The sequence below is a fragment of the Podarcis tiliguerta genome, assembly GCF_965153285.1.
Source record: "Podarcis tiliguerta genome assembly, chromosome: 14".
Lineage (NCBI taxonomy): Eukaryota > Metazoa > Chordata > Lepidosauria > Squamata > Lacertidae > Podarcis > Podarcis tiliguerta.
Window position 1 is genome coordinate 47,297,375 of NC_139547.1, and position 12,458 is coordinate 47,309,832.

A 12,458-nucleotide genomic window follows, 5' to 3' on the forward strand; every position below is an offset into this window, starting at 1 on the left:
TGAAATATGGCAACCCTATCCAAACCTGCATTAGGTTTAAGTCAAATTGGCGTTGCAAAATTTGCTCTGCTGCTGTTAACCGAAAGAGGGTTACATGCAGGCAGGCACACCATTAAGTCATATGGCAGTAAGTCACCTGACTGCCATATGACTTCAGGGGCATGTCACGTGACGTCAGGCGTTTCCCATTAAGGGCAGCAAAGATTCGCATTGCAGCTGCAACGGAAGAACCTGACTTTGCCGCCACCGCTGGTGTCAGGTGTGGAAAGGCGAAGGGGTTTCACCCAAAATGGACTCCCGGGTCAAATCCAGGGGACTTGCAGGTCTAATGTGGTTTCATATTGCCGCTGACCTATGCTAAGCCCTGAAGTCTAAACCAGAACCCCCATTCTGCTCAGACCCCTCAACCTTATCCTCTGAAAACAAAAAATAGGCTTAAAAATTATGTAGGCAAAACCTGAGGCCTAGAAACCTGACTCTTTTCACAGGACGTACCTCATTTGATCAAGATCCCTGGGGAACGAGCCTCGTCCTCATTTATGTTCCTCAGATTTCTCTCTGCTTCCTCCGATGGCCTGCGAGAGATCAGGGTTTTAACATTATTTATTTAAAATGTTTTCAGTCTGCGCTTTTGCCTCACAGAACCCAGGGCACGGCAGAGATGGTTATCATTTTGTCCCTAGCATTTGGGGATATGCTGCCACCGAACAAGGAGATTTTCCTCTCAGTATCCAAATCAGGGGAACCAAGCATTATCACCGTAACATTTTTTTAAATAGAAAAAAGGCATTTTAAACTAAATAACAATCACTGGAATGGTTTGTTTAGGTTTACTCCTCGTCAATTTCACAGATTTTAAGGAGAAGTTATCAGGTCTTCCCACCATCATGCCATGTAGCTTATATATAGATAGATCAATAGATATATATATGTTTTAGAACGTTTGTACCCCGCTCTTCAGCCAAAAAGGCCCCCAGGGCAGCTTACATACAATCAAAACAAGGTGGCTTACAATCTGAAAAAACCCATGACACACAAGGGGAAAGGGACAGGGACGGAAGAGGAAAAACCAAAACCCTGACACCAATTTCTAAACAGTTGTTCCTCTATTGACAAGCTGGCACAGTTCAGGGGCTGGGCTTTTGGATAAGCTGATGGGAGCGAGCCTGGGATAGCTCAGTCAGTAGAGCATGAGACTCTTAATCTGAGGGCCGTGGGTTCAAGCCCCATGTTGGGCAAAAGTTTCCTGCATGGTAGGAGGTTGGACTAGATGACCCTTGGTGCCCCTTCCAACTCTACAGTTCTGTGATTGATTCTCTCCCTCCCACAGAGGCAGTCTGATGGAATGGCTAGACAGAGATAGGTCTAAGATAAGGGTAGAGACTTACGCCAAGTAATCCTTCACTTCCTCAGCCGTGATGTCTCCGGTGGTATCCAGCGGGGTGTCGATGCTGTTATTGGGTGAATCCACTGGCGTTGGAGAGAAAGAAGCTTGGTGTTCATCCGGAGACCCTGAGGGTTGGAGAAAGGGGGAAGAACCTTAGAGGAGCGCTGACAGATCAGAATAAAGGCCCGTCCATCTCCTCCAGCCTTCTGTCCTCACCATACGGCCATTAGCAGAAACTCACAAACAACCCATCTGGTTGGGTTTCCCCAGCCACTCTGGGCAGCTCCCAACAGAATACAGTGGTACCTCGGGTTGCATACGCTTCAGGTTACATACGCTTCAGGTTACGCTTCAATAACTCAGAAATAGTGCCTCGGGTTAAGAACTTTGCTTCAGGGTGAGAACAGAAATCGTGCTCCGGCAGTGCGGCAGCAGCAGGAGGCCCCATTAGCTAAAGTGGTGCTTCAGGTTAAGAACAGTTTCAGGTTAAGAACAGACCTCCGGAACGAATTAAGTATTTAACCCGAGGTACCACTGTATTAAAAACACGATAAAATATCAAACATTAAAAACTTCCCTAAACAGGGCTGCCTTCAGATGTCTTCTAAAAGTCAGATAGTTTTATCTCCTTGACATCTGGTAAGAGGGCGTTCCACAGGGCAGGTGCCACCACCCAGAAGGCCCTCTGCCTGGTTCCCTGTAGCCTTACTTCTCACAGTCAGGGAACCACCAGAAGGCCCTTGGAGCTGGACCTCAGTGTCCAGGCTGAACAATGTGAGTGGAGACGCTCCTTCAGGTATACAGGGCCAAGGCCGTTTAGGGCTTTAAAGGTCAGCACCAACACTTTGAATTGTGCTCAGAAACATACTGGGAGCCAATGTAGGTCTTTCAGGACCGGTTGTTATATGGTCTTGGCGGCCGCTCCCAGTCACCAGTCTAGCTGCCGCATTCTGGATTAGTTGTAGTTTCCGGGTCACTTTCAAAGGTAGCCCCACGTAGAGCGCATTGCGGTAGTCCAAGCGGGAGGTAACTAGAGCATGCACCACTCTGGCGAGACAGTCCGCGGGCAGGTAGGGTCTCAGCCTGCGTACCAGATGGAGCTGGCAGACAGCTGCCCCGGACACAGAATTGACCTGCGCCTCCATGGGCAGCTGTGAGTCCAAAATGACTCCCAGGCTGCGCACCTGGTCCTTCAGGGGCACAGTTACCCCAAACCAGACCTGAGCACCACAGCGATCTCCCAGCAGCTGACATTCAGAGAGCACAGACATATCCCCCAGGAAGCAGCAGCAGGTCTGCACCTTAGCAGTCAGCATCATCTTAGAAAATCAAACCATCTGTTGTCTTCCATTGAGCACTTTGTTGATGGACCATTTACTACAGAGGGCAAGCCACAATGCCCTGATACATTGCTTTTTGTTTTGTTTTTAATTGCACAGAGTAGTCTTCCGTCAAATAAAGTATCTCCAGAGCGGGAGTGGACAAACTTTTTCAAGCCAGAGGGGCCGCATTCAAGGATGGCCAACTGTCCGAGGGCCACATGCCAGTGGTGTTTTGAGGACAAAATGGCCACCAAACACACACTCGGATGTCTGAATCACCACATACACACATACATAGATAGGCATAGGTATATACAGGCCCACAATTGCAGCACTGGGTCAACACAAGGGGTTTCAGTCTTTCATCTCACCTCAGCGCTGTGAGGGGGAAGATGGGCTCTGACTGGCTACTAATAAGAAATAAAACAGGCTTTGTGGACCTGATCAGGCCTCTGGACTCGCCAGCCCCACTTTGGGCCATTCACACCATATATTTAAAGCTCAATGGTCCCTCTTTTTGTTTGCAACTACAGCAGCCCGAAGTTGATATGCCCAGAGGTGGAAAGAGGGTATAATGCCAACAAAGGAAGAGTGGCAGATGGAAGTGGTAAAATATACAGAAATGAATAGAATAGAATAAGAGGTTGAGATGAGAGAGAGAGAGAGAGAGAGAGAGAGAGAGAAGATTGGAAAGGTTTCGTAGATAACTTTTTAATATGCTTATGGTAATTTCCCAAGTAAACAGGAACAGAGTAAATTCACCCGTAGTGACTTATGGAGAACTAGAAAATGAAAAGACAGGGATTCATTGTAATATGTAGTGGAAAAGAAAATCGTGAAGTGAATCATGGAAAGTGGAGGGAAGTTGAAATTAAATGTGTAATTGGCATTTGGACAATCATTCATTGTTCTTATTGTAAAATGAAAATGATAAATAATTTTAAAAACCACAAATAAATAAAGCACTATACCATTTTAAAACAGTTATGGCTTCCCCCAAAGAATTCTGGAAGCTGTAGTTTCTTCAGGGTGTTGAGAGTTGTTTAGGGGAACCCCCTGTCCCCCCCCCCCCCAGAGCTACGATTCCCAGTGCAATTTAACCATAAATCCCTTTTTCCCAGGGAACTCTGGGAATTGTAGTTCTGTGAGGGAAACAAGTCTCAGCACCCTTAATAAGCTCCATTTCCACGGTTCCTCAGGGGACGCCACGGCTGTATAAAGCACTGCTATAGCGCTTGGCATGTATGGTGCAGGCATGACCCTAGAGAAATGAAACTTCTTACAAAAACTTGCAATTTTCTCAAAGAGTGGAATTCACGTTTTTCAGTGGAAAAAGACTGGCGAGGATAAAGCAGTTTTGAAACCGAGAGGTTTAACTTTCCCCTCAAGCTATTGGGAAAGGTTACATCCAGAACTGCAGCAATGGCCGCAAAATCAGAAGAAGCCATTTTGTTCACTATTCCCTGATATTGATTAGGAAATCGGGCCGTTCCCTTACGGTCGCTGCTGGCAAGGGAATGGCTGGCCTCTGATCCTTGGAGGACGTGAGTCCCGTTCGCCTGGTTCAGTTTCGGCGTTGCTGTGAAGTTGTTCCTGAAATGACAAGGGAGCAGCCTTTATTGCTACCAGGCTGGACATGACATTGTTCAACCAATTAGTTAATAGCACAGTTTAAAATCAAAATAGCAACGGTGAGGACCCCTCAAGCGAAAAGTAACTGTGGTATGAAGGGAGGAAAGGCAGGCTTTAAACTGGGAGAGAGGAAGAGTTTTCGTCCCAGGGACCGCATTTTTTCTTCAGCAACATTTCAGGGGCCACATTCCGCTGGTGGGCGGGGATAGAGGGGGAAGTGGGTGGGCCAAAAGCAAAGTGGGTGGAGCAAGAGGTGATTCCTTCCCTCCGTACAATGCGGTACATTCCACCCCAACAAAAATTAAGACTCTTTGGCCAGCATTCAGGAAAGCGCGAGGCATTAGGTAAAGGCAAAAGGTAAAGGACCCCTGGATGGTTAAGTCCAGTCAAAGGCGACTCTGGGGTTGCAGCGCTCGTCTCGCTTTCAGGCTGAGGGTGTTTGTCCACAGACAGCTTTCTGGGTAATGTGGCCAGCATGACTAAACTGCTTCTGGTGCAACGGGACACCGTGATGAGTGCCAGAACACAAGGAAATGCCATTTACCTTCCCGTCACAGTGGTACCTATTTATCTACTTGCACTGGTGTGCTTTCGAACTGCTAGGTTGGCAGGAGCTGGGACAGAGCAACGGGAGCCGTTGTGTGGATTTGAACCACCAACCTTCTGATCGGCAAGCCCAAGAGGTTCAGTGGTTTAGATCAGTGGTTTACCACCCGCATCCCATAATGCAAGAGGCATTGTGATGTTTTAAGGGCACATTCCAGCTACACAGAAGCACTCAAGAAGGGTGCAGGGTTGAGCTGGTGAGGCGTGAGGCGTGAGGAGTAGGCAGAGCCCAGAGAGATTCCTGAGGGCCACATAAGAGGCCTGGAGGGCTGGATTTGTCCTTGAGCCTCAGGTTCCCCACCCATATGTCAAACCATTGCTCCCAACAGGGCTGTGATCGAGATCTCTCCTCCCACGAACTTCTCGGCTTCCCAAGCGCTATTCGCATGAGAAACCGATTTTACTTTCAATGCAAATACCAGCTGCAGGTGTTTGTAGTGGGTGCAAAAGAGACTCAGATCTCTGGCCATTTTTTCGAAAAGCAATTTGCGCAATTGTCAACCATGCAGACTTCGCAATGCCTCTGGTTTGCAACTGAGGGTCAACACGCACGCTGCTCTCTCTGTCTATAGCCAAGGTTATGTTTACTGCATGCGACGGAACAACAAACATCTGATCACGACAGCAAAGACGATTAAAGTCTTCTGCACAAGATATGCAAATTGAACATACTTGCGTGATTTCTCCCCCTTCGGTGTAAACTGATTTCTATAACTCAACACTTCCAAGCATCTTCCTCTGCTGCTTTAAGGACTAGAATCTTGACTTTCTTTTTTAAAAAGGATCCAAGATTCTCAGGAAGCAGAATTCTGTGCCCGCTGCGGTTCAGCAAAGCAACAGCATCTTGACTGTATACACAAAGCTTCCCCTTCAGGTTTGCAGACAACCCAGCTATGTATAAAACAAGTTTTCCCCTCTACAGTGAAATATTTTGCCTGCACTTGAAGTCACGGTGGTACCCCAATCATTTCCTTCAAAGCCACTGTTGCTGCTTAAAGAGCTGCACTTACCCGAGGCAGGTGGAGTCGTGCACACGGCTCGTGTCCAGCCCACACAGTGGCTCCGTGATATTCCTGGTGCTCAGGGAGAATCGCTCAAACTCCGACGGAGAGATCAAATAGAAGCCTGGAAAGAGAGATGGGGGAGCCAACACTGATCAGTCTCTGTTCCCGATGAGAGTCACGTGGCCCCACCAGCAGAATCCACTTCCCTTAATACACTGACTGTAGGTTTTCCTTCCGGTTTTATGGGTAAACAGGACAGCTTTTATTGCAGCGCACTGATCTTTTTTAAAAAAACCTGACTGTTAAAATGAAAGGGTTCACAACTGAAATGATTGGGAAATGATACATGAGTTGAAAAAAATGTTTAAAATAACCTTTTCTAAAAACCCCCAAAGCCTTTCTTTTAAGAATTCTAGGTGCCGAAATCCCAAGGGAGCAGAAAGGACTATTTATGTATGCAACCACGGCTGTGTGGATATTAGAAGATAACAAGAAGATAACAAGAAGATAAAGCCCCTACCAGAGAAGAATGGCAGATTACTGTAAATTGATGGATTATGCCAAAATGGCTTAAGATGACCGGAAGAATCAGAGATCAGGAATACCAATATTTTAATAAGGAATGGGGAAAATTTATAATTTATCTTAAAAACCATTGCAAGCAGCTAAAATCTTTGTAGGGTTGGAATAACACTTGTAGTTTAATGGGCATAGTGCAGATGTAAAAAAATTGGATTATCATAAAAGAGGCAGGAAGAAATGATTGACAACAAGACCCACAAAGGGAAGGAGGGAAGTCTAGGAGATTCCTTGAATCATTGTTTTATTGTTGTATGTTGGATATGTGATTGTAAAACTTCAATCTGATAGGAGTTGGAAGTCCAGAATACCTGGAAGGCTGCTTCAACCTAAACAGCCTCCAACCCCTTCACCTGCTCCAACTCTTCGATCACCCCTGGTCTAACTTGCCCCACCGCAGGGGCAAGTTCTCAATCTGCTCTTTTTTAGCTCTAAATAGCTCAACCCCTAGGGATGCAGGTAGCGCTGTGTGTTAAACCACAGAGCCTAGGACTTGCCGATCAGAAGGTCGGCGGTTCAAATCCTCGCAATGGGGTGAGCTCCCGTTGCTCGGTCCCTGCTCCTGCCAACCTAGCAGTTCGAAAGCACGTCAAAGTGCAAGTAGATAAATAGGTACCACTCCGGCGGGAATGTAAACGGCGTTTCCGTGCGCTGCTCTGGTTGGCCAGAAGCGGCTTAGTCATGCTGGCCACATGACCCGGAAGCTGTATGGCGGCTCCCTCGGCCAATAAAGCGAGATGAGCGGTGCAACCCCAGAGTCGGCCACGACTGGACCTAATGGTCAGGGGTCCCTTTACCTTTACCTTAGCTCAACCCCATAGTGCCTCATCGTTCCCAGCTTCTTCCAGGTCTCAGTGTCCCTGCCCCACGGTGCCCCCTCTCTCCCTCTGGGTCTAAGTCTTCCTCCTGCCCCACGTTGCCTCCTTGCTCCTTCCGGGCTCACCTTGCCCGTGTTTGGTGAAGACGCACGAGGCGATTCCGCTGATGTCCTCCTTCCGGATGCAGTCATAGTGCACCTGCGGCCGCAGACCGGGCACCGTGAAGACGTGGATGTCCCCCAGGTTGGTGAGGCACGCGAGGCAGTTCTCTGCGTAGTCCTCGCACGCCGCGCTGACAAAGTTCACCAGCCCCACTTTCCGTACCCGGCAGCCCTCGTGGGCCGTCAGCTTGAACTTGGTTTTGGCGCTGACTTTGGGCAGCGTGAAGACCTGGAGTGGGAGACAGCGGGAAGTGAGTGGGGGGAGGGCGCAAGGAGGACGTGCAAGGCTTTAGCTCCGCCCAGCTGAAGCTCCGCCCTCCCTGGCTCAGGAGGGAGCTGGTTCTCAGAAAACTCAATTCTTTTTCTCTGAAAAAACTGCATCTTCTCTCTCGTTCCCAGAAGCTCAAGGCAAAATAGCAGCCCCCTTGCCAAACTTGCAGAACAATGGCACCCACCCAGGTTTTGTTAGAATCAGCCTGCTGCCTACTGCTACTGGTAGGGCAGAAGGCGGGGAGCCCAACAGTAGGTGGCGCCAGAGAACCAGTGACAAGCAGAGGCAACCAATTCCAGTTTTGTCCCTATCCTCTTCGCTGCCACGCTCTACGAGGGCAACACTGACACAGAGGAGGTGAAGACAGAAGCAGCTGGCAGGCAGTCAATTGAGAGAGAGGGCAATGCTTTGCCTTCACTCTGAATGAGCGGTCACCTTTGGCTTTGTTCATAACTCAGCACCCCCTCTCTCTCTCAAAAAAAAGGACTGCTGAGGACACTTTTTGTGAACCTCCCTGACTCAGGGATTGAGGTGCCAGTGGCCCCCAAGGGTAGTAGATACAAATTAATTAATTAATTTACACACAGAGACACACACAGACACACAGACACACACACACACACCACACCCTGCCCATCTGGCTGGGTTTCCCCAGCCACTCTGGGCGGCTTCCAACAGAATACAGTGGTGCCCCGCAAGACGAATGCCTCGGAAGACGAAAAACTCGCAAGACGAAAGAGTTTTTCGTTTTCTGAGTTGCTTCGCAAGACGGATTTCCCTATGGGCTTGCTTTGCAAGACAAAACGTCTTGCGCCTTTTTTTTTAAAATCGCCAATGCATTCCTATGGGAAACTGCCAATACACATTGGTGCTTCACAAGACGAAAAAACTCGTAGAACGAAAAAACTCGCAGAACGAATTAATTTCGTCTTGCAGGGCACCGCTGTATTAAAATATAATAATCTATTAAACATTAAAAGCTTCCCTAAACAGGGCTGCCTTCAGATGTCTTCTAAAAGTCTGGTAGTTGTTCTTCTCTTTGACATCTGGTGGGAGGGCGTTCCACAGGGCGGGTGCCACTACCAAGAAGGCCCTCTGCCTGGTTCCCTGTAACTTGGCTTCTTGCAGCGAGGGAACCGCCAGAAGGCCCTCGGCACTGGACCAAATAGCTTTCTCACACGGCTAGAGATTCTGCCCCTCCCTCAGGATTACCTTGAACTGCTCTTCTGAGGCGATGAGCACTGAATGGCTGCCCTGCATGTCGGGGGCTTTGGCCAGGTCCCGCGAGACCTCGTACGGTTCCGGCAGAGGGTTCCCCCGGCCGTCTAAGACGGCGATCGACACCACGGGTGCTCTGTGCATGAGCTGGATTTCCTTGCCCAAGACCGCCTCCACCGAGCGCTCGGAAAACTTCTCCTGCGAAGGGACCTCCAGGGCGTAGGCAAACACCGAGCCAGAGTTTGTGCCGGCCCACATGGTGGGCCCATGATGCGCAGCTGTAGGGGGAGAGGGGAGGGGGAAGACAGGCAGTGAGAGAAGGCATCCTGCACTGAGCCGAGGGCTGGGATGGATGACCTCCCAGGTCCCTCTCAGTGCTACGATTCTAAGGGCCAAAAACCTTATTTTTGAGTTTTTGTATTGCAAACCACTCTGTGATCTTTGGGTGAGGGGCAGTATAGAAATGTAATTATTATTAATAGTAATAATAGTGGAACTATAGTACATAGTACAAGTTTAGCACTCATTTCCATATTACAGTGGTCGGGTTACAAACGCTTCAGGTTACAGACTCCACTAACCCAGACCTCGGGTTAAGAACTTTGCTTCAGGATAAGAACATAAATCGCGCGGCGGCGGCAGGAGGCCCCATTAGCCAAAGTAGTGCCTCAGGTTAAGAACAGTTTCAGGTAAGAACGGACCTCCGGAACGAATTAAGTTCTTAACCAGAGGTACCACTGTATTTGCAAATGGTTGTGTTTTTTCTGGAGGCAAGTAACACGAAAACGAGCACCAAAGTTGCGCTTGACTCCGCTATAGTTCCAGAAGTGGCTTTTGCATCGCATGAAAGCTCAAATATAGAACTAAGAGTTAGCGAAATGTAGTGAGAGCGGAATAAACTGTGGTTTCAACTTGGCAAGTGACCAATTCCAAGACTGATGCTGCCAGGCTTTCCCAACTAGATGCCCTTCAGGCGCTGTCAAACTACAACTCCCACCATCCCTTGCCACCAGACATGGGTGTCTGGGACTGTTGGGCAGTAGAGTCCCAACCATCCCAGACTCTGGTCCTTTTCCACCCACGTTACACCTCTTCCTCCTCCTTACCGTCTCGGAGGAAGGTATCGGCGAAGTAGAGGCAGCGGACGACTCCCGACAACGAGTCGTCGGCCGAGCGGGGTTCAATCCGCCGCTGGACGGGGGTCATCTCCACCTCGTGGGGGCCGGGCTGCTCAGCCAGCTGGGCATTTGCCTCCTGCACCTGATGGGGGCAAGAGGGGGGCAAGGCAGATTCGTGTCAATAATAATAATAATAATAATAAAAATAATAATTTTTATTTATATCACGCCCTCCCCAGCCGAAGCCGGGCTCAGAGCGGCTAACAATGGTTAAACGATAAAACATTAAAAATCCTTTCATTATAAAATTAATTCCAATCAAATTAATTTTGCCAGAGATGAGAAAGTTTGAGTGATGCTTCCAAAACAGTTCCGCGCCACCCTGCTCTACAATATCACATTCCCCATCCATCCTCAACTATTTCCAGGATTTCCCGGTTTGGCCCATTTTTATCTTCCATTTATCTTTTTATTCTGTTCTCCTCTTGAGACTGCTGGACTCTGCCTCATCCTTGACCACTGGCCTTGTTGGCTGGGGGCCACTGGGAGTCAGTCAGAGGCCAGCAACAAGCAAAGGGTACCCCCAATCTAGCCCAATGCTGCCTACCTTGACTGGCAGCTGTTCCCAGTACATTTCCGAGCACAATTCAAAGTGTTGGTGCTGACCTTTAAAGCCCTAAATGGCCTCGGTCCTATATACCTGAAGGAGCGTCTCCACCTCCATCGTTCTGCCCGGACACTGGGGTCCAGCTCTGAGGGCCTTCTGGTGGTTCCCTCCCTGCGAGAAGCCAAGTTACAGGGAACAAGGCAGAGGGCCTTCTCGGTAGTGGCACCCGCCCTGTGGAACACCCTCCCACAAGATGTCAAAGAGAAGAACAACTACCAAACTTTCAGAAGACATCTGAAGGCAACCCTCTTTAGGGAAGCTTTAATGTTTAACATATTACTGTATTTTAATATTTTGTTGGAAGCCGCACAGAGTGGCTGGGGAAGCCCAGCCAGATGGGCAGGGTATAAATAATAAATTATCATCATCATCATCATCATATTCTCCACTCCATTTTTCACCTTTGCCAGGCTCCTTTTCACCGGGAGACAGAGCCATTTCCCCTTTCTCCAATCAGGGCCTTTTGAGGTTCATCCCCTTCCAAGAAGCATCTCTCCCCCGAAACTGGGAAACGAAAAGGCTCCCTTCCCTTGCTGCTGCCATGTCTACACATCAGTCCCAAAACCTCAACTTCTCTCTCCCTTCCTTCCTTCCTTCCTCCCTCCCTCCCTCCCTTCCTAAACCTTTGTTAGGGTTTAACCCAGAACTCGAACCCGCAGCTTTCCTAACTGGGCACGTGCCCCAGTTCACTCACCTTGCTCGAGGGGCTGCTGGTGTTGACCCTCTTCTTCCCGGACACCCTGCTTTTTCGGATCCTGCGGAAGGACTGCCGGAGAGACTTCTTCAGGGACTTCACCCGAGAAAGTGGCCCCTCCATGGCGAGGGAGTCATTGGGGTGCAACGTGCACCTGTTTGAGAGACAGCAGCAGGGTGGATTTGATTTAAATTAAATCGATTTAAATTACAATTTAAATCAGTAGTCAGTAAGACTTGATTTAAATCAAATTTTTTTACAGAAAGACTCATTCTTTCTGGTATAATCTTAATATTTACAAGCAGAGGAAGGTTTCATTTTTGGAATAATAAATTTTCAGAGTAGTTTTTACAGTTACAGTGTACCTCGGTTTAAGAACTTAATTCATTCTGGAGGTCTGTTCTTAATCTGAAACTGTTCTTAACCTGAAGCACCACTTTAGCTAATGGGGCCTCCTGCTGCCGCTGCACCGCTGCTGCACGATTTCTGTTCTTATCCTGAAGCAAAGTTCTTAACCCGAGGTAATATTTCCGGGTTAGCGGAGTCTATAATCTGAAGTGTATGTAACCCAAGGTATCACTATATATAAAAAAATTCTGATTTGGTTATACTATTAGAAATACATAGATGGATAATTATGACATTATTGTGAGGTTTAATAAGTTAACTATTTATATTAGGACAACTTTTCTGCTGTACTTTATTGGAAGGAGAAATTAATAACAATTTAAACAATTTAACTAAAACAGTAACATTATAGCATATGTACCCATGTTTGTTAACTGATGTGGTTAAACGGTTTTTAAAAAAACAAAACTTAGACTGAGTTTCAGCACACATGCAAAACTTAAAACAAATCCTTATTTCCCAATGAATGGCCTTTGGACTATAATGTAACTTAAATAGAAAACTATCTTTAGAAAGATTTTTCCTCCAGAAGCATTTTATTTTAAAAATCCCATTTAAATAAAAAAATCTAAT

At 47.8% G+C, this 12,458-nt stretch overlaps 2 protein-coding genes across 7 annotated transcripts in view; one reads left to right on the plus strand and one right to left on the minus strand.

Moving 5' to 3' along the window:
- The window catches only part of LOC310664458 (uncharacterized protein), a 541,032-nt gene that overhangs the window by 329,091 nt on the left and 199,483 nt on the right, over positions 1-12,458 (plus strand). The gene's annotated exons all lie outside the window — the stretch shown is intronic.
- The window catches only part of LLGL1 (LLGL scribble cell polarity complex component 1), an 84,368-nt gene that overhangs the window by 3,824 nt on the left and 68,086 nt on the right, over positions 1-12,458 (minus strand). For all 6 annotated transcript variants that reach the window (XM_083413360.1, XM_083413362.1, XM_083413361.1 and 3 more), the window contains exons 15-22: positions 11,478-11,631; positions 10,105-10,258; positions 8,993-9,276; positions 7,474-7,738; positions 5,958-6,072; positions 4,208-4,302; positions 1,389-1,512; positions 496-575 (exon numbers count right to left, since the gene is read on the minus strand). In XM_083413360.1, the coding sequence (XP_083269486.1) occupies positions 497-575; positions 1,389-1,512; positions 4,208-4,302; positions 5,958-6,072; positions 7,474-7,738; positions 8,993-9,276; positions 10,105-10,258; positions 11,478-11,631 (1,270 nt within the window). In that variant the 3' untranslated portion in view covers position 496. The remainder of the gene's footprint in view (positions 1-495; positions 576-1,388; positions 1,513-4,207; positions 4,303-5,957; positions 6,073-7,473; positions 7,739-8,992; positions 9,277-10,104; positions 10,259-11,477; positions 11,632-12,458) is intronic.